General features: G+C 41.7%; 1 protein-coding gene across 6 annotated transcripts in view; it reads left to right on the top strand.

Moving 5' to 3' along the window:
• MTHFD1L (methylenetetrahydrofolate dehydrogenase (NADP+ dependent) 1 like) overlaps positions 1-20,971 on the top strand; it is a 196,601-nt gene that overhangs the window by 25,920 nt on the left and 149,710 nt on the right. For all 6 annotated transcript variants that reach the window (XM_067701770.1, XM_067701764.1, XM_067701766.1 and 3 more), the window contains exons 8-11: positions 2,307-2,418; positions 9,034-9,122; positions 10,664-10,761; positions 13,494-13,667. In XM_067701770.1, coding sequence (XP_067557871.1) covers positions 2,307-2,418; positions 9,034-9,122; positions 10,664-10,761; positions 13,494-13,667 — 473 coding nt within the window. The remainder of the gene's footprint in view (positions 1-2,306; positions 2,419-9,033; positions 9,123-10,663; positions 10,762-13,493; positions 13,668-20,971) is intronic.

The raw sequence follows: 20,971 nt of genomic DNA, 5'->3' as shown, positions 1-20,971 counted from the left end.
AGTGCTCTTAGGGGACTCAATTAAACCTGTGATCCTTGGCTTTTTCCAGAATGAACATTGCAGTCTTGTACATATTAACTTCCTTTTTGTAGCTGTTTTAACATGTTCTGTTTTTGCCGCCGTCGAGCGTGGAAAGTGCAGCGAAATGGCGTTTCTTATTCGCTGATCACTTGCCACACGCTAAGCATCTGTGTTTCAAGTCTTACTGTGGTTGAGTGTCTGCAGTGGTAAAGGAACACAGATATTTTCTTATCAGATGTTTAAAATCCTCTTCCCATAAGAACACATTTTTCCCCTAAATGTACCATCACCTGCAAGTCTGGCTGCCTTTCAGCTCTATCTGTACAGAACCCATGGGGCGTTAACGCACTAGATTGCTGGGAATATTGGCCGTAAACCTCTTAATTCGGGTTCACAGTACTGTGACTTGGGCATTAAAAAAGTGGTTTTTCCAGTAGGGATCTCTTTTTGCATGTGATTAATACAGACTCACAGAGATACCATTTTAACGTATTCCTCTTCCTGTGCCTTAATGAAGGGCGGTGCTGAAAAGCAGTGAGCACCTTCGGGCCTCATTAGCGGTACTCACTGAATTGCTCTCCCCTATTTGCATGATCCACTGATCCGGTGTTTCTGGGATGTTAACCTGTGCATTTAAATTTTCACCATGCTTCTCCTATCACGGGAGCTCGGAGCTGCTCTAGATCTTGGCTTTTTTGTTCCCAAGATTCCTGAGACTTTAGCTGATGCAGCCTCTTGCCCAAACAGTGTTACAGACTCGGGCTGAGGAGCTGGCCTGGTCCTTCCCCATGATCTTCAGCGATCAGCATGTCCAAGATGAGAGCGGATGAGGACCATTGGAGCCCGTTCACTTCCTGGGCTGTTGGGTGGTTGGGTGAGGGTAGTGGCACTGGGGGTGTTTTTGTGTTTTGTCTTCCGTTCCTCTCTGTTTGATTCTGAAGAGTCTGCAGTCAGTTGCAGGGCATTGAAGTCTGTGGAAAAAGCAATGGGGGAGGGGCCATCAGCACTACAGAGTGGAGGGCTGTCAGCTTCCCCCTCTTTCTGCCTCATAGAGTATTGAGTATTCCAAGGCTGTGTTCACTAGGGAGACAGGACATACCATAGAGGTACTTACACTCCCTGAGCCTCAGTTTACTTGTCCATTAAATGGCTATAATGAAACCAACCTCACGTATTTGTGAGCTGACACGTGCAGTTGTTGGTATTTTCCCCATGGGTCTAAGATTCCTTCTTCAGCTCTCTCCCTCCACATACGGATCCACTTGGAAGTCTGGTTGTTTAGTTGGTACTGGGACAGGTGGTCATTCTTCTGTTGAGGCCAGAACCAACCTCTCACCCTACTTCATAACCGTCCTTCCAGACATGTTCCTCCTGTGCTGTGTTACCAAAATACAAACAGGGCAGACATGTGAATGTCTTTTGTAGTAGTGGTTGCATTGTTTCCTTTTTCTTTAAGAAAAAAAAAAACAAAACAGTTTGACAAGAGACTAACCAGGACCTCAAGGAAAATGCGATTCTTGCTTGAGCTCTTGAAAATCTGTCCATGGATCTAGTACAAGTTCCATATGGGTCTAATTTTGATTATTCAGTTGTACAGGCCGGAAGGCTCCCTGCACTGGTCAGATCTTCAAGTGGCTTCATTGCGACCAGCACTATCTCCCAGCTAAGGCAGGATGCTGCATGAGTCAGGATGCTGTCCACCTCCTTCAGCTTGCAGTCTCCTCCTCCCATCAGTGCAGTTTCCTTGGCCCCATCCTTTTTCTTGATATTGCAGTTAGTGTTGAAAACATGTAAATGATAAGACTACACGTAGTATATATGCTGAAGTGACTGCCCTGAAGAAATTTTTTTTTTTTTTTAATAAGAGTAAACACTTTATTTTCTTTGTTGCTGTACAGATCACAATGATGGACCTGTCCTTCTCTGTCTCTCTCCTTTTCGTGGCCATGCCATGCGGCATGTGGGATCTTAGTTCCCCACATGCCACATCCCAGGGATCGAACCCGAGCCCCCTGCAGTGGAAGCAGAGTTCTAACCACTGGACTGCCAGGGAAGTCCCCCTGAAGAAATTTTTAAAGCTTTTGTTTTCTAGGATATGATGATCACGTTTGGTTTGTACTAATATGACCTACATTAGTAAATTAGTAAAGTGATTCTGTCAGTGCATCCGTGTGGAACTGAACTGTGCAGATTGTTGTCTGTTACATTGAAGGCATTTGGCGTTGATCGTCACGTCTTTATGCTACAGTTGACAATGTGTGTGGTGTTTTTCTTTTTCTTTCTAGCTTCATGAGGCTGACATTGTGATCTTGGGCTCACCCAAGCCGGAAGAGATTCCCCTTTCTTGGATTCAACCAGGAACTACTGTTCTCAACTGTTCCCATGACTTTCTGTCAGGTAAATGTCTTCAAATTGGTGCTAGGCCACTGATCAAAATAGGTGAGATTGCTATGAGAAAAGTAAATCTTCTTCAGAAGAGTCTGTTCCCGAAATGATGGTTGCTGTCAACATACCTACATAGGTAACGTGCCTGCCTTTTGGGTTGCTTGATGCTGGAACCACATTGCCGGGCAAAGAGCAGCCAAGGTGCCAGCTGCAGTAAGGGCCTCTCCTCCTCTTCTGTTCTTCCCCCTTCATCAGCATGTCCCCTGCTGGCCTCTAGCGTCAAGCAGTCGAGTCGGTTGTGGCCTAAAGTAGGAAATTTTTACAGGTGTGAGGTAAACTAGAAACAGTGGTTTTCACAGTCTTTCAAAAAACAGCTGAGGGCTTCCCCGGTGGCGCAGTGGTTGAGAGTCCGCCTGTCGATGCAGGGGATACGGGTTCGTGCCCCGGTCCGGGAAGATCCCACATGCCGCGGAGCGGCTGGACCCGTGAGCCATGGCCGCTGAGCCTGCGCGTCCGGAGCCTGTGCTCCGCAACAGGAGAGGCCACAACAGTGAGAGGCCCGCGTACCGCAAAAAAAATCCAAAACATCAGCTGAATCCTTTCTCCTAAAGCAGTCTTGGGTGAACCTCAACACGTAAAAGCAGATGAAAACACAGCTACCAGAGGGATGGGAGTGGAGACTAGCTCCCCTGTGTTTGTAATTTCCCTTTGCAGTGACCCCCTCACGCACTCCCTTGGAGCCACAAAGTCACTTCAAAACACTGTGAAAGTCACCCTTAGAAACCGAAGAGGTCTTAGGATGGGTGCTGGTATTTGGTGGTATTTGCCAACGGACCCAGGAACATCCTGGACCGCATCAGGTCACCCTCAGGGTAGCTGAAGCTACGCCAGCCCCAGGGCACTCAGCCCAGGCGCCAGTAGGGACACCCTTTTCTCATTCACAGAAAGACACTCAGGCTAAGAGAGCTTTAGCACACCCAGCCCGCCCCCTCAAGACCCTGAGTGACACGTGCATGCAAGAGACAATTGCAGAGGGAGACAGAGAGCCCTCTTTGTTACCCATGGCCTCCAAATTTCAACATGTGGTAGGGGAGGCTGTACTGAACTGTCCAGGAGGATGGCGTTTTTTCCCTCAAAGCTGGTCAGAACTTGGACCAAAAGGAGCAGAGGTGTCTACCGGTACCACACTGGAGTTCTAGACCTTGAAACTCAGGCAGCCCCGGAACACAGAGTGAAGTAGAGAATAGTATCAAGGAGAAAATAAATGTAACTTCTGATCCTGTCACCTTGAGATAACCATTTTACATTTTTCCATTAAAAAAGCACTAAACTTAATTTTATTGAAATACAATGGAAAGAAAAGAAAGTAATATGCTAAAAGCTCTACTGAAATTCATTTAACTGTTTCTTCAAAAAGAGAAATAATGCACCTTCCTCTCTGGGAAATGTAGCTCCTCCCAGAATCGACCAATCAGATTAAAAACCCCTTGGAGCTGAAGGGTGCTTTGAAAGGAAGATGCTCAAGAATTTCCCCAAATGCTCATGTACTCAGTTCACAGATGAGCGCACACATGAATAAAGCAGTTTGAGGTACAATATAATACGAATGTAGGATTAATGGCTCTTTTTAGCAACTAGAAGGCAGGTACTAAATTACTTCTTTGAAATATATGTAATTTCTGGGTATAACTTCTTTTTTTTTCCCTGAAAAATCAGTGCCTAACCCATTAATAGTGGAAATGCACTATAGATTTGCTCAGAATCCTAGTTGGACTAGGATAGTCAGTTTTGACTCTTTTTTTTTTTGCGGTACGCGGGCCTCTCACTGTTGTGGCCTCTCCCGTTGCGGAGCACAGGCTCCGGACGCGCAGGCTCAGCGGCCATGGCTCACGGGCCCAGCCGCTCCGCGGCATGTGGGATCCTCCCAGACCGGGGCACGAACCCTTGTCCGCTGCATCGGCAGGCGGACTCTCAACCACTGCGCCACCAGGGAAGCCCTATTATTTTTTTTAATGAATGTTTCCTTGCTACAATGTTTACTTGCTGTTTTTTATTAGAGTTTATATGTTTAGGACAATTTTGGTACAATCCTGGCTGGAGATAGGAGAGTCTGCTTCCGTGTTCTTTGGGAATCCCCATGAGCCATATGTTTTATTGGTGAAACGGTGCCTTATTTCTAATAAGTTTCTTTTTAGGACTTTTATTTTTTAAAGGCATTTTAAAAACATTAAATTTAGATGTAACAATTCTCTTGAGGGAAAAAAATAAGACCAAGCATTATGTTTTAACAATTCTGTATGTAGACTGATTGCAGTTAGTTTATTTTCAATTTATCTGGTCCAGTAGTAGTGGTTTTATTGATTTTTGAATGCCCAGTGCCCAGAACAGTGCCAGACGCGTAGGAAGGGGTCAGTAAATACTGAGTGAATAAACATGGACTCAGAATTGTACTCTAATTGATTGCACTTCTTTTTTTTTGCGGTACGCGGGCCTCTCACTGTTGTGGCCTCTCCCGTTGCGGAGCACAGGCTCCGGACGCGCAGGCTCAGCGGCCATGGCTCACGGGTCCAGCCGCTCCGCGGCATGTGGGATTTTCCCGGACTGGGGCACGAACCCGTGTCCCCTGCATCGGCAGGCGGACTCTCAACCACTGCGCTACCAGGGAAGCCCTGATGGCACTTTTAAGTTAGTTGCAGATACAGAGACATTTCCTTGAACTTGTATCCCACTTAAAAACAGGGCTGACGGCACAAAGGCAAAGATGAAAAATGCTACTCTGATTAAATGGATGAATGTTTTCCAGTCGGTACTGTTTATGATAGCATTACATTTCTCAGTTGTCAAAAGTTTTTTTGTTTTGTTTTGTTTTCGCTGCGTTGGGTCTTCATTGCTGAGCGTGGGCTTTCCCTAGTTGCGGTGAGCAGGGGCTACTCTTCATTGAGGTGCACGGGCTTCTCATTGTGGTGGCTTCTCTTGTTGTGGAGCACAGGCTCTAGGCGCACGGGCTTCAGTAGTTGCAGCATGTGGGCTCAGTAGTTGTGGCACATGGGCTTAGTTGCTCCACGGCATGTGGGATCGTCCCGGACCAGGGCTCGAACCCATGCCCCCTGCATTGGCAGGTGGATTTTCAACCACTGCACCACCAGGGAAGTCCAAGACTTTTAATTTTAGCAACTTTAATTAGCATGAACATTTAATCTATGAGTAAATTGGAGAAAGGCATTTTCCCTCTCTTTTATATATAACTTTCCACTTTAGACAAATGAAGATCTTTTTCAAACATTATTAAAAGGAAAGTCGCTTTTATTTAAACTTCAGAGAAAAAGAATTTTTAATACACTTATGATTGGGTGAAGGCAGGGCTTTATAATGAAATTTTCATGGTCATCTTAATGGTGCAGGGTTCCCCTTCCCACCCCCCCCTTGTAAAAATAGATAGAATATGGTGATTTATGATGAGGTAATTCTATAGAGCCATTTTATTGAATACCTAATCCCCAGAGAGATTTGCTTGATGGCTGATATCCCAGAAGCAGTGCTCGGAAAACAATTACACCTAACTTGTTGGATCTGTTCACTCTTCGATGGCATGAGTCTCATGTTTAGATTGAAAACAGGGACATAGCAGTGTTCAGTTTTCTAGCTATAAGAATAATTTTATTTTTAAAACAATTATTTCAAATGAAGGAAGTGGGCTGTGATTTTGTAATGCTGTGCTTGCGAAAGGTCAGAAATCATCCTAAGCAAAACCACTGCGCACTCTAATATTCAGACTTACTTTCTGATGTACCAAATGGGACAAAGGAGAAACTGGTCTTAATACTTGGGCCCAGAGAACAGTATCAAAACAGCAACTTTATGGGTCAGAGTAGTTCACAGCATCATTTTAAGCACACATAAGTCAGCAGGGAGCCCTGGGCTGCATCCCAGGACTCGTGCTAATCAAAGTTGCTAAAATCCCCAGGGTGGCCTCAAAACAGCTCCTTTCAGAAAAGGATTGTTCTGATTTCCAGGGAAAGTCTTATAACACTTTAGCCTTAAATTTTCCGATTGTGGCAAGTTTGGTTATTATAAGAAAAATTATAAGTGAAAGGCCATCTTTTAAAGTGATTCACTGACTTGTCCCTGGAGGAAGGAACTGTGAGTTAATGGGGAGTGGTTAGTGGGAAGTGAAAAGACCCATTTGGTTTGGGATGGGAGCCCTGCTGGACTCACAGACTGAGTGTGGACACCCCTCCGGGTGGGGCCCTGCCTCTACATAGGCAAGGGGGTGATGTAATGATTTCCTTTTTCAATTCTCCTTAGCCAAGAAATTTATTAAGAATGTATTCCTGATTCACTGAGTTACCATCTTAATTGCTTCAATTTCTCCAGATTCAGAACTTAATTGCATTGATTCCTACTACAAAAATGATACAGTGGTTATGATAGAACATTTTTGAAGTATACAATAGAAAAGAAGAAAGTAACTTCTGACCCAGTCATCTTGAGATAACCATCTTAGATTTTTTCCTATGAAAAAATTACACTCAATTTTATTGGATGGAATATAGTAGAAGGAAAAGAAAATAACATACTAAAAGCATTGCTGGAATTCTGATAACTCTTCTTCAAAAAGAGAAATATTGGTCCCTACAAGATTCTCCTAAAGTTTGAAATATGAGTGTATGTGTCTTTTGTGTTGTGTTTTAAAGTCTTCATTTGTTTTAGCCATGTTCTGTTTTATGCAAGACAGTGGCTAAGAGTATTGCAGAAATTATTCACTGTGTAATTCTGTAGGTGAAATAGTCTTCATTCACAGGGGTATTTGTGATTTATTCCTGTAACATGCATTTATAAGTTGAGATCACATCCTAGAATGTAGCTTTTTCTTATTTCTCCATCATTTAAAGATAGAGGTAAGAAAGAGGGAAGCATATTTCTTTTCCTTAGTGGCTGGATAAGAGCTTCAGGTCAGATCTCTAGTGGTTCAAAGAAAAGAAAACGAATCTCTCTCATTCTCTAGATTCTTGGCTTTTGCCTAAATATGATTTATAAAACTGAAGTGTTGCTAATCTTTAAACAACACCTGAGGGATATGATTTTCCAACACCCTTAATACATTTGACCATAGAACATTACAAAACACTTAACTTTTGTTTCTTGCAAAGAAATTCCAGGAAAATGGATAATTTAAAAGTAGAGTGGTCATGGACTTCCCTAGTGGCACAGTGGTTAAGAATCCACCTGCCAATGCAGGGGACACGGGTTCGACACCTGGTCCAGGGAGATGCCACATGCCGTGGAGCACCTAAGCCCGTCTGCCACAACTACTGAGCCTGCGCTCTAGAGCCTGTGAGCCACAACTACTGAGCCCATGTGCCACAACTACTGAAGCCCTTGTGCCTGGAACCCGTGCTCCGCAACAAGAGAAGCCACCGTAATGAGAAGCCCTCGCACCACAAGGAAGGGTAGCCCCCGCTCGCCACAACTAGAGAAAGCCCACGTGCAGCAATGAAGACTCAACGCAGCCAAAAATAAATAAATAATTTTTTTTTTTTTTTTTAAAAGTGGCGTGGTCCAATATATACACTACCAAATGTAAAATAGATAGCTAGTAGGGAGCAGCCGCATAGCACAGGGAGATCAGCTCAGTGCTTTGTGTCCACCTAGAGTGGTGGGATAGGGAGGGTCAGAGGGAGATGCAAGAGGGAGGGGATATGGGGATATATGTATATGTATAGCTGATTCACTGTGTTATACAGCAGAAATTAACACACCAGTGTAAATCAATTATACTCCAATAAAGATGGTAAAAAAATTAAATAAATAGATAAATAAATAAAGAGGAGAGTGGTGGAAAAAGAAGGAAATAGTTTCTTACTTCAAAAAAGTTACCATTAGCAATGTTTCTCTTCTCTAAGAGAGGATGTAGACTAAAGCATTTTACATGTATGTTTACTTTTCATAAACTTCCTAAGTGCCAACCCCAGTAGAATTCTTATAAAATGCCTCTGTGGTTTGAAATCCAGGTAATCCTCAAAGTTAATGCCCTAAAATATAATTTCTCAGTTTAGATGGAAAATTGGCTCTGTCACTTTTATGACAGGGATTTAAAAAAATTATCCAAGAAAGCCTGATCGTTCACAGAACACTTTAACTAGCTTGTCCTATAGGTGTTTTAGTCCTCCTTTTTATATAGGGTTGGCCAAAAAGTTTGTTCGGATTTTTCCGTAAGATGTTATGGAAAAACCCAAACGAACTCTTTGGCCAACTCAATACTTTGTATTCATACATGAAATGGCTTTGATCTTTTAATTTATTGTATAAACATGCGTACGATATGACAAGCACTTTACATTACCATATCACATTGAAATCTCACAAAACTCTACAAGGTTGAACAACATTAATTAACAGGCCCAGAGTCACAATTGCTAGTAAGCGGTAGAGGCAAGACTTTAAAGCAGTCAGACTCCAAATATGTGGCCCAATTGAGAGCCCCAGGGCTGTGCCAGGACCTACCTGGTAACCTTTCTGTAGCTGTGCCATGACATCCTAACTTGCTTGGTTGGAAACGAGAACATCATTCAGCGTCCTGGCATTTTACGAGGAACAATATGCTGAAAGTCTTTTTTTTTTTCCCAGGGAAGCTTGGATGCAGTTCTCCCGGTGTCCATGGTACTGGTCCCATCGCAGAAGACGTGGGTCTCCTTGCTGCCGCTCTGCGGATTCAGGTTTGTCTGACACAGGTTTTGAGAATTTTTGAGTTTGGAGCTTCAGTGAATAGTTGCTAACATTTGGAAGTGTTTTCTGTTTAGCAGACACAGTGTCAAACACTTTACAAACATGATGTCATTTAATTCTCAGAACAATCCTGTAAGATAGTGTTATTCCCATTTGATAGATGAGAAGATGGAGACTTGGAAAATTTAAGTTACTTGCCTTTGGTCACATGACAAGTATGGGGCAGGGACGCACATCAGGGTCCTCTATTAGTTATCTATTGATGTGTAATAAATTACCCCCCAGATTTAGCCATTTAAAACAACAAACATTATCTCAGTTTCTCTGGGTCACATGTTTGGAGCCGCGTAGCTGGATGGTTCTGGCTTGGAGTCTCTCATGTGGTTGAAATCAAGATGGCGGGGCTGTAGTCATCTGAAGGGCTTGACTGGGGCCAGAGGAGGCAAGATGGCGCCCTCACATGGCTGTTGGCATGTGGTATTTAAATCCTCTTTGGCTATGGGCAGGATGCCTTTGTTCCTCATCCCCTGGATTTTTCCATGGGGCTGCTCACGATGTGGCAGCTGACTTCCCCCAGAATGAGGGATCAAAGGAGAGAGTAAGGAGGAAACTGCAGTAGGTTTTATGACCCAGTCTCCAAAGTCACATGCCACCACTTCCTCTTTTCTTCTTTGCTAGAACTGAGCCACCAATGTAGTTCACAACCCAGGGAAAGGGAATTGGGCTCATCTCTTGAAGACAGGAGTGTTAAAGAGTTTGTGGACATCTTTTTGAACCACCGCTATCTGTGTGACCTAAAGCCCAAGGTCTCCGGCTCCCCACTCCTGTGCGCTAGGCTGGTGCTGAAGCCTGCAGTGAGGGTGCCGGCCAGCAGAGGCGTTAAGTAGCAGTAGAGAAACCTGAGCCTCTAATTAAACAGAAGCAGGTTTTAGTTCATTTCTTTCTTAATACATGCAATACCCAATTAAAAATTTTACTTCAAAATGGGACGTAGTGCATTTCTGTAAGGCATCTGTGTTACATTGCAACTAAAGGCAAATATTATTTCTATATATATATGTGTGTGTGTGTGTGTGTGTGTGTGTGTATATATATATGTGTGTATATATATATATATGTCACTGATAATTCGGTTTGCTTGTTCTATTATATCAACTGTAGAAGGATTATGCTTGCAATGGTGCAGATTTTTGGTGAAGCTGGGCATCCCAGCTAGCCTGTCATGCATTCTCATATTTCCCTCATTTTTCTTCTCTGAGGTGATGCTATAATTGTAATCCATGTACTTGTTGCCTTTAGTGAATACAAACTTTAATAGTACTTGTATCGCACATTTCCTTTTTCAAGAAAAATCTGCACATTTAACTACATGTGAATAAAATTAGTCCTGGTGTTCACTTGGATTACTGTGCAACTTATACTTCTTTTCATGACAATATCCCTGAACGATATTCGATATTTTCATAGTTTAGATGTGTAACCTGTCAGCTTTTACTTTTCTAACATGCTTTCCTTCCTATCCCTATTGAAGAACATGGTTAGTAGCAGAAGGAGGTGGTTCCGTGAGCAGCAGTACAGGAGGTGGAGACTTCACTGCTTGAAACTTCAGCCTCTGTCCCCCGTACCAAGGTATTCAGGTGATTTGTTTATCCTGACATCGGCTCACCAAAGTGCCTTAGATACCCAAAGTTACCCGTTGGTTGGGGGCACAACTTGTGGTGTTATGGCTTTGATGGTGGATAATTTTCTCTAATCAAATTGCTGCACTATTTTTTCTCTTTTTTCTTTTTCTTTTTTTTTTTGGGGGGGGCCACGCTGTGCAGCGTGCAGGACCTTATTTCCCTGACCAGCGGTCGAACCATGCCCCTGGCATTGGGAGCGCGAAGTCTTAACCACTGGACCGCCAGGGAAGTCCTGCTGCACCATTTTTTTTCTGTCATTTAATTCCTCCAAAATTAAATGATAATGAACATGTTGACCATATTCTGTCAGTTCTAAGATGTAGATTTTTTTTAGTTTCTGAAATCAGGATGCACCTTATTGTCAATGATGTACCCTGTATTCAGTGGCAGTGTTTTTTCTTAAAATAATGGTATCTTAGATTTGACAGAATACGGTAATGTCATATTTGGAATACGCTTTTCAGTGTTAGAAATGCCCAACTCACACGTCAGCTTGGTCTTCAGGGCCTTGTAGGTTTCTACGCTGCGGGTAAATTACCAACCAAACCAAACGCCATTAGACGTGGGACCGGAGCTCTGCCTTCTTCAGAACGTGGTGGTATCTGCTCTCTTGACAGGACACTCTGGGAGGGTCCAGATGGATATTTTCTTCAGCGTGGTATTTAATGAAGTGTGAAGTGTAAGCTACATATTCCCTCTGTATAAATTTGGAAATACAAACTGCAGGACAGTCTCAGCATGTGATTTTGGAACAATTCGCTAGATAAGCTATCTGAGCCAGGCAAATGCATTTTCCAGCCTCGTAGTGAATCCCCCATGGCCACCCCTCCTCCTGTGAATTGGCCCAGTCCCCTTCCTACAGGACGCCCATAAGTCCAGCGCTTAACCAGGTGATGCTGTCTGCCAGCATGGAATACACAGGATGTAGGAGATAACACCACCCGGAATTGACTCATTTTTCACTTGATAACCAGTTGCTTTTCAGAATTGACCTCTGTTTCCTTGGGCCACAGCCCAACACTAAGTTTCGATTATACCCACCAGGCTGGTGAAACCCTCCAAGCTATGTTTTCACACCTCAAATAGACTAAACGTCTTAGTTATCTTCTGTGTTCATTAATACATAAATTCCAAGGAATGTTCTTTGTAATATCATCCCTGTAGTTGTGCAATCTGTTTCATAAAATAGTTTTTGAGGTTACTTATGTTGTTATAGAACCTTCATATTTAAAAGTCAATGAGTGAATTCTACTTACAGAGAGCTGAAAAAAAATTGAGAAGGATTCAGCCAAATTGTGTGCAAATCCAAATAAGTTCCACTTGGCGGGAAAAGCCCCTAAATTGCTTAACCAAATTTGATTCCTGCAGCCACTGGGGAAAGAAAGGCAGGTTGAGGAGTTTATAAATCACTCAGAAAATCAAAATGATGTCACCATCACTCTTCAGCTAGTGAAGAGAAAACCGTGGAGGTTTTGCAAGAGTAGGCTCTTCAATTTAGGAGATTGTGGGAGGAGAGAAACAGAAAAAAAAAGGTGTACTCAGGAAGGCGAAATGAAGTGGGAGCACGGACAGTGAAGGCTGGGGTGCAGTTGGTGGGGGAAGAATCAGAAAGGACAATGTAGGTGGACCTGGGGAAGGGGTTACCTAGCTGCAGGTACAGAGCTCCGCCCACATCTGGGCAGAGGCACCCTTCCCCCTCTCCCGCTCTAGTGGGCATTGGAAGTAGGTTTACTGTTACCTCTTGCACCAGAGTCAGGCTCCATGGGGTCATGGAGGAGAACATAGGGTAGTATGAGGACTGAGAGATTGTCTGCGGAAAAAATAGAGCAGGGGGCTGCCTACCAGTGGAGAGACCGCTGCGCCGCAAGATAGGGGCCCCAGGGTGAATCAGGAAACTGCTGCATTGTCACACATCAGCCCTCAAGACCAAGTCACAGACGGACGGAGGGGCCAGACCCCCGAAGAAAGAAGCGGCTGAGCTCAGGAGCCCCAAGAGGCTCTCTCTGAGAAGTCTTGATTTTCACAGCACTCCTGTTAAGATGAGTGGCAGCTTGCACATCTTAACCAGTGAAATAGAATAGTTGAGTTGTTTGCCCAGCGACACTCTGGAGTTCCTAAAATTTCCTGTGTCTGAAGTCGAGCCTCGGGCACTAGCTCCATTTACCGACAGTTATGTAATTAATGAAATATTTTGAAATACGATTTTTGACTTGAGAGGGAAAATATGGACACAGATAAAACAAAAGAGTATTTCCACATTTTTGAATTGCCAAGAGACACATGTGGCTAGCCCAGTAATAAAGCATTATGCAATAAGCCCTCTATTCCTGGTTAAGGAATTCAACGATGACCCATAAAAAACACTGTGCTCTATCGTGGAGTTATCTTGAGGGGTGGCCTTTGGACACATGGTAATAATCCATCTCCTTTCCTATGGCAGAGGTGTATCCTGGCACCTGGGAAGAATTCTAGAATCTTTAAGAGTTGCTTCTCTATCTAAAGCAATGTACCGTTTTCTTACGCACTTTAATTGTTAGCAGTTGTACTTAATCCTACTTGGGAAAAAGGACCACAAAGCCATTGGATCTAATTGTTGGCATGGTGTACGGCTGTTTTCTACTCAAGCAGCGACCACCTAAGCTGAGCAGACTCTCTTACCTCTTATGTTTCCCCACCCAGTGATATCGAGATTTCAAGAGCACAGACTCCAAAAGCTGTGGATATCCTTGCCAAGGAGATAGGGTTGCTTGCAGATGAAATTGAAATCTATGGCAAAAGCAAAGCCAAAGTCCGTTTGTCCCTGCTAGAAAGGTTAAAGGATCAAGCAGATGGAAAATACGTCTTAGTTGCTGGGTAAGACTACTTCTAAAATCTCTTTTACTGAGAAGACGTTTATAAAACTCTCTTCCCTGTTTGTATCTGTCACCACACCCCTCAAATCCATCCTCTTCTCCACCCTGACATTATTTTGTCCATTTCCCTTGGCCGTCCTTCATTTGACATGAGGTAGGCTTTTATTTTCAGTGTAAAACAAATGAGTCTCCTCCACAGAATATACAGTGTAACGAGTTCCTAATCCAGGACTTCGCTTTTTGTTTCCCATATTGTGTTTTGATCACCCTGGTTCTGCCTTGGATTTTTCATTTCGCTTTTCATGATAAAAATTAAAGTAAGAATTGAAAGTAAAATATTTTGAGCTGAATGGGTTGTTTTCCTACTTAGAAATAACATTGGAAAATGAACGGATCATTGTGTGAGACTTAGACTTTTCGATTAGTATCCTTAATATTTATGAATTTGCGTTACAAAAACTCATCTCTCTTTCTTGCATTTCAGAATTAATATTGGGCCATTTACATTTGTGTTGCTCGTTTTACAAAAGGCAGATGCACAGTTTTTGTGAAAAGGAGCCATTTGCTTTATTTTGCCTCTTTTTTTAAAAAAGAAATACATTCATCAGCTGAAAAACAATAGAAAACAAGGGATTTCAAATATTTATTTAATGTGAGCATTAGGAGCATGCAAGGGAGCATTAGGAGACTGTATAACTTCCTTTGTTGTCTTGAAATGTCATTGCATTGACTTACTAATGATATATAGGCCAAGGCTTGGGGCACAAAACCCTGTTTGTTAACAGGCAGAGACATTTTTGTAACTGGACCTGACTTATAGTTAGCTTGGTTTTTACATATCTGATTATTCATGTAAGTGCTTTATTTCTTTTTCTGGTTATAAAAGTCATGCATACTTGTAAAACTATTTGAAAAATACAGAAAGTAAAAACAAGAAAGTATAAACGGCTGTTCACATTTGAGACCATCTTGACACAAAGGCAGTCTGTCATAAATGAGATCATTGTACACATGCTATTCTGTAAGCAACTTGATTATTTAACAATATGTTGTATACCTAGCTCCATGGGAGTCAGGATAGAGCTATGTTATCATTTTGCATGACTACCTGACATGCTACTGCTCACATCCCAGATTCTTCAATGTGCTGGGGGATAGGGCTTGGGGGGCTGGTAAAAATGCCTGGGATGAGGGTGGGTTCCATTCTACACATCTTCCCAGCACCAAGAAACATAGCTGTGGCTCAGCCACTGATAGTAAAGCATGTTTCTCATTCTTCTTCAAGTGTATTAAGGCAGAAAAAAGGTTTGAAGATATCATAGAGATGTCCCACAATTTATTTAACCAGTTCTCTATTGATGGGCTCTCAAATTGTTCCCCATCTTTGGCCATTATAAGCAGTGCTGAAATTAACAACCATGGGCATGCATATTTGTGCATTTATCCAATAATCTGCTTAGGAACAATCCCTAGAGATGAATTCAATTTTTCATACCTACAAATAAAGATAAAACTACAGATAAAGCAAGATAGCATCCATAATATCACCTCTTTAATGGTATAATAATTTCTTCATATCTCTTCCCCTTTTTCCTTTAGCCTCCCTCTGCCCCCCCACCTCACCCCCCATCCCACCCCCCAGCTCCTCTTTCCCCATCTCCTTCTGTTACTGTTTTCTAAGAGAGATGGACAGCTAGAGTCATTCGGTGGCTGTGTTTTTAAGGAATTCATACCTTGCTGCAGCACCTCTGTTGCCTGTGGCTTAAACCTCTCTCAGACTTCCAGGTTCACCGCAGCTGGATTCCCAATCCTAATGGGATGCTCTTCAGCCTAGGACCCCAGCCCTGATGTCCCCATAACTGAGCTGTAGGAAACCTCTTTGAGGGGAGATGTGGCCTCACCTGAGACACCCTCTGGGGGGGTAGATCTGTGAAAGGAGCTGGCTGACGGCAGGGGGTGGGTACTCCTGGGTCCCAGAGTCTGGAGGAAACATCTAGTCGGTCAGTGTTGCTTTTCTGGAAGTGTGCTTCACGCAAGTTTGTTTACAGTGAATAAATTAACTCTGAGACATTAAGAACTTCAGAAGTAAATTTAGCATCTTATCCACAGATTTGCTTCCCTTCTTCCAGGATTTAGGTGCTCTTGGTCAGTGGGTTTGCTGGTTTTCTCACCCTGTTTAAGGTAGGAAGAATTAGGAAAACTCAGGAGGATGTGGTCTCAGTTTACGAAGGATGAGCCATGCAGCCATTTTTCACATGGAAGGGCTGTGATTTACTGTTTTGGGCTTGTCAGTATTGGAAATAAAAGTACAAATCTAGACAAGGCCCTGCCCTTCACTGGGAACACAGAATTGATACTTGTAAAACAAAACCTGTGATGGTATTGTTATCAGATTCCAAACCTGAAGTCATAACCTGGCCTCCAGCCACATGCCAGAGAGTGACCTCCAGCCTAGCCGCCTAGATTGCCACTACGTGTTGGTCCATACCCAGTAGAACATCATTCCACTCTGTCTCTGCTGGCTTTTATGTGTGTAACTGATCGGAAGAAGCCAGGCTGCCATGTCATACGTAGAAGCCAAAATTAAACCTGAATTCTCAAGTACAGATTTAACCCAAGGACGTCAACAGTTCTTTTTCTGAAATTGTGGTATAAATTCCCTTACATAACGAAGACCTATGAAGGAACAAAAATCAAATTGTGTTGCTTTCACCTGCATTGAAAAAGAAGCTGGGGCTTCCCTGGTGGCGCAGCGGTTAAGAATCTGCGTGCAAACACAAGGGACACGGGTTCGAGCCCTGGTCTGGGAAGATCCCCAATGCCGCAGAGCAGCTAAACCCGTGCGCCACAATTACTGAGCCTGCGCTCTGAGCCCGCGAGCCACAACTACTGAGCCCGCGTGCCACAGCTACTGAAGCCCGTGCGCCTAAAGCCCATGCTCCACAACAAGAGAAGTCACCGCAATGAGAAGCCCACGCACTGCAACGAAGAGTAGCTCCCGCTCGCTGCAACTAGAGAAAGCCTGCGTGCAGCAACAAAGACCCAATGCAGCCAAAAATAAATTTTTTAAAAAAATAAATTTTTTTTAAAAAAGAAAAAGAAGCTGCGAGGGTAGGATTTTGAGATGTATATATGCATCTGTCTCAGAGCTTGGAGGTTTTTAGAAAAGACATATAACAGTGTATTCTATAAGAGAGGAATGAACTCCCCTCACCAACACAACAAGAGATATTTTTTAAGTGTGTAAACTGCCTTTGTTACCTAATCTTTTGATAGCTGGATGTTTGAAATCACTTTAAAACAGCAAAACAATCATTTATAATCTAAAATGAAAACTTCATTTGAAATAAAATCACCTTTAATTTTTGTCAGGTCAGTTATGGAAAAGTGACATTATCAAGCCCTTATACGCATGGTTGCAGCTTCTTAAGAAATATGAATTACCCGTCCACATAATTCAAAAAGAGTCATGTACCACAGTGTTTATTGCAGCACCATTTACGATAGCCATGACATGGAAGCAACCTAAGTGTCCATCGACAGATGAATGGATAAAGAAGATGTGGCACGTATATACAATGGAATATTACTCAGCCATAAAAAGAAACAAAATTGAGTTATTTGTAATGAGGTGGATGGACCTAGAGACTGTCATACAGAGTGAAGTAAGTCAGAAAGAGAAAAACAAATACCGTATGCTAACACATATATGTGGAATCTAAAAAAAAAAAAAAAGTTCTGAAGAACCTAGGGGCAGGACAGGAGTAAAGACGCAGACGTAGAGAATGGACTTGAGGACATGGGGAGGGGGAAGGGTAAGCTGGGAGGAAGTGAGAGAGCGGCATGGACATATATATATACACTACCAACTGTAAAATAGATAGCTAGTGGGAAGCAGCCGCATAGCACAGGGAGATCAACTCGGTGCTTTGTGACCACCTAGGGGGGTGGGATCAAGAGGAGATATGGGGATATATGTATATGTATAGGTGATTCACTTTGTTATAAAGCAGAAACTAACACACCATTGTAAAGCAATTATACTCCAATAAAGATGTTAAAAAAAAAAACTCAAAAAAAAAGCAGAACTCAAAAAAAGAAAAAGGATGTGGTACATATATACCACAAATAAAGATAAAATATTACTCAGCCATAAAAAAGAACGAAATAATGCCATTCATGACAACATGGATGGACCTAGAGATTGTCATACTGAGTTAAGTAAGTCAGATGGAGAAAGACAAAAATCATATGATATCACTTATATGTGACATCTAAAAAAAAATGATACAGATGAATTTATTCGCAAAACAGAAATAAAGTCACAGATGTAGAAAACAAACTTGTGGTTACCAGGAGGGAAAGCGGGTGGGAGGGATAAATTGGGAGATTGGGATTGACACATAGACACTACTATATAAAAAATAGATAAGTGATAAGGACCTACTGTATAGCCAGGGAGCTCTTCTCAATACTCTGTGATGACCTTTATGGGAAAATAATCTTAAAAAGAGTGGATATATGTATATGTATAACTGATTCACTTTGCTGTACAGCAGAAACTAACACAACATTGTAAATCAACTATACTCCAATAAATTTTTTTTAAATAATAAAAAAAAATAGATGGCTAGTGGGAAGCAGCTGCATAGCACAGGGAGATCAGCTCTGTGCTTTGTGACCACCTAGAGGGATAGGATAGGGAGGGTGGGAGGGAGACCAAGAGGGAGGGGATATGGGGATATATGTATACATATAGCTGATTCACTTTGTTATACAGCAGCAACTAACACAACATTATAAAGCAATTATACTCCAATAAAGATGTTAGGGAAAAAAAGAAATATAAATTACCAGTCCATTAAATGATTTTTTCCTTTTTTCTGAAAGTTTTTTTTTTAATCTGAAAATAATATTGACCCATTGAATAAAAATTTAGCATAAAGAAAAGTAAAAAGAAGGAGAAAACGAAATCTCTCATTACACAGAAGTATTCAAAATTTTTATATTTCCTTCCAGGATTGTATCTCTGCATCTGTCCTTTTTACACATTGAGATCATGCCATAAATACCATTTTGTGTCCTGCTTTTATCCCTGAATACTATAACATAAGTCTTCTCTCATGCTTTAGAAGAATTCAAATGCCCAAATAATTTTTCAGTAAAGCTAAATAATAAAATATTATTGCACGTTTGAATTCATGTATAAATGTGATTTGAATATATCAACAGTGGGATTAAAATATAAAACCATGGGATTAAAAAAACCTTCTACTATTAATAACCCAAATGCAAAACAGATTAATTCATTTTAAAATGCTATTCTTCAAACTTCAGAATTTCTTATTCCATCAGAATCATCTGTATTTCATCAGCTACACTTCACATGGTATTTACACCTACACATCACTTTATTTGCTCTGCCTGACAAAATGAAAAGTATTGGGAATTGTTCAGGGAAATATGCCAAAAGAATCTTAGGGTCTCCTGAGTTTTACATATTTTCCTAGTTACACTAATGAAAAGGAATTTGTTTGAGAACTTGACTCGGAGTGCAGCTGCAGGGCATTGAAAGTGTATGCCGAATGGGTCTCCATCCACCCTTTACTGATTTCCATGCAAAAGTTTTTAGAATTTTTCTGAATCGCTTGGACCCAGCAGTTAAAAAAGAAGCCCAAATTCAAAGTGTGAACAGACTGAATTTCATATTAAAGGAAAATATTCACATCACTATTTGTTTCTCTAGAGTGCCAAATACCTGATTTTATTTTAGTTTATTTTTTAATGTTACAAACCATTTTGGTCAGTGTAAAAATAACTTCTTTTGATTCTTCTAAGATTGTGATTTTCTGCCTTGTGCAACTATCTAAATATCTGTGAGTTTTCTTCTAGTTACTTTAGTTGCAGAGCAGAACAAAGGTATTTACAAGAGGCCAGGGACTTTGAACTATTTGCCTCAGTCAAGTGTAATGGGAAACAACAAATGGACCATGGTTATCCTTTTTTTTTTTTTTTTTTAATGAACAGACTATTATTTTTTTAATGACTTAGGACAAGCTTTACTAATTGTTTTTTTTTAACATCTTTATTGGAGTATAATTGCTTTACAATGGTGTGTTAGTTTCTGCTTTATAACAAAGTGAATCAGCTATACATATACATATATCCCCATATCCCCTCCCTCTTGCATCTCCCTCTGACCCTCCCTATCCCACCACTCTAGGTGGACACAAAGCACCGAGCTGATCTCCCTGTGCTATGCGGCTGCTTCCCACTAGCTATCTATTTTACATTTGGTAGTGTATATATGTCCGTGCCACTCTCTCACTTCCTCCCAGCTTACCCTTCCCCCTCCCTGTGTCCTCAAGTCCATTCTCTACATCTACGTCTTTATTCCTCTCCTGCCCCAGGTTCTTCAGAACCATATTTTTTTTTTTTTTTAGATTCCATATATACGTGTTACCATACAGTATTTGTTTTTCTCTTTCTGACTTACTTCACTCTGTATGACAGACTCTAGGTCCATCCATCTCACTACAAATAACTCAATTTCGTTTCTTTTTATGGCCGAGTAATATTCCATTGTATATATGTGCCACATCTTCTTTATCCATTTATCTGTCGACATGCACTTAGGTTGCTTCCATGTCTTGGCTATTGTAAATAGTGCTGCAGTGAATATTCTGGTACATGACTCTTTTTGAATTATGGTTTTCTCAGGGTATATGCCCAGTAGTGGGATTGCTGGGTCGTATGGTAGTTCTATTTGTAGTTTTTTAAGGAACCTCCATACTGTTCTCCATAGTGGCTGTATCAATTTACATTCCCACCAACAGTGCAAGAGGGTTCCCTTTTCACCGCACCCTCTCCAGCATTTATTGTTTGTAGATTTTTTGAGATGACCATCCTGACTGGTGTGAGGGGATACCTCATCGTAGTTCGGATTTGCAATTGTCTAATGATTAGTGATGTTGAACATCCTTTCATGTGTTTGTTGGCAATCTGATATCTTCTTTGGAGAAATGTCTGAGTCTTCTGCCCATTTTTGGATTGGGTTGTTTGTTTTTTTGTAGCTGAGCTGCATGAGCTGCTTGTAAATTTTGGAGATTAATCCTTTCAGTTGCTTCATGAGCAAATATTTTCTCCCACTCTGAGGGTTGTCTTTTCGTCTTGTTTATGGTTTCCTTTGCTGTGCAAAAGCTTTTAAGTTTCATTAGGTCCCACTTGTTTATTTTTGTTTTTATTTCCATTTCTCTAAGGGGTGTGTCAAAAAGGATCTTGCTGTGATTTATGTCATAGAGTGTT

The sequence above is a fragment of the Pseudorca crassidens genome, chromosome 13 (assembly GCF_039906515.1).
Source record: "Pseudorca crassidens isolate mPseCra1 chromosome 13, mPseCra1.hap1, whole genome shotgun sequence".
Lineage (NCBI taxonomy): Eukaryota > Metazoa > Chordata > Mammalia > Artiodactyla > Delphinidae > Pseudorca > Pseudorca crassidens.
Note: the sequence above shows the minus strand (reverse complement) of the source record. Positions and strands in the feature narration are given on the sequence as shown.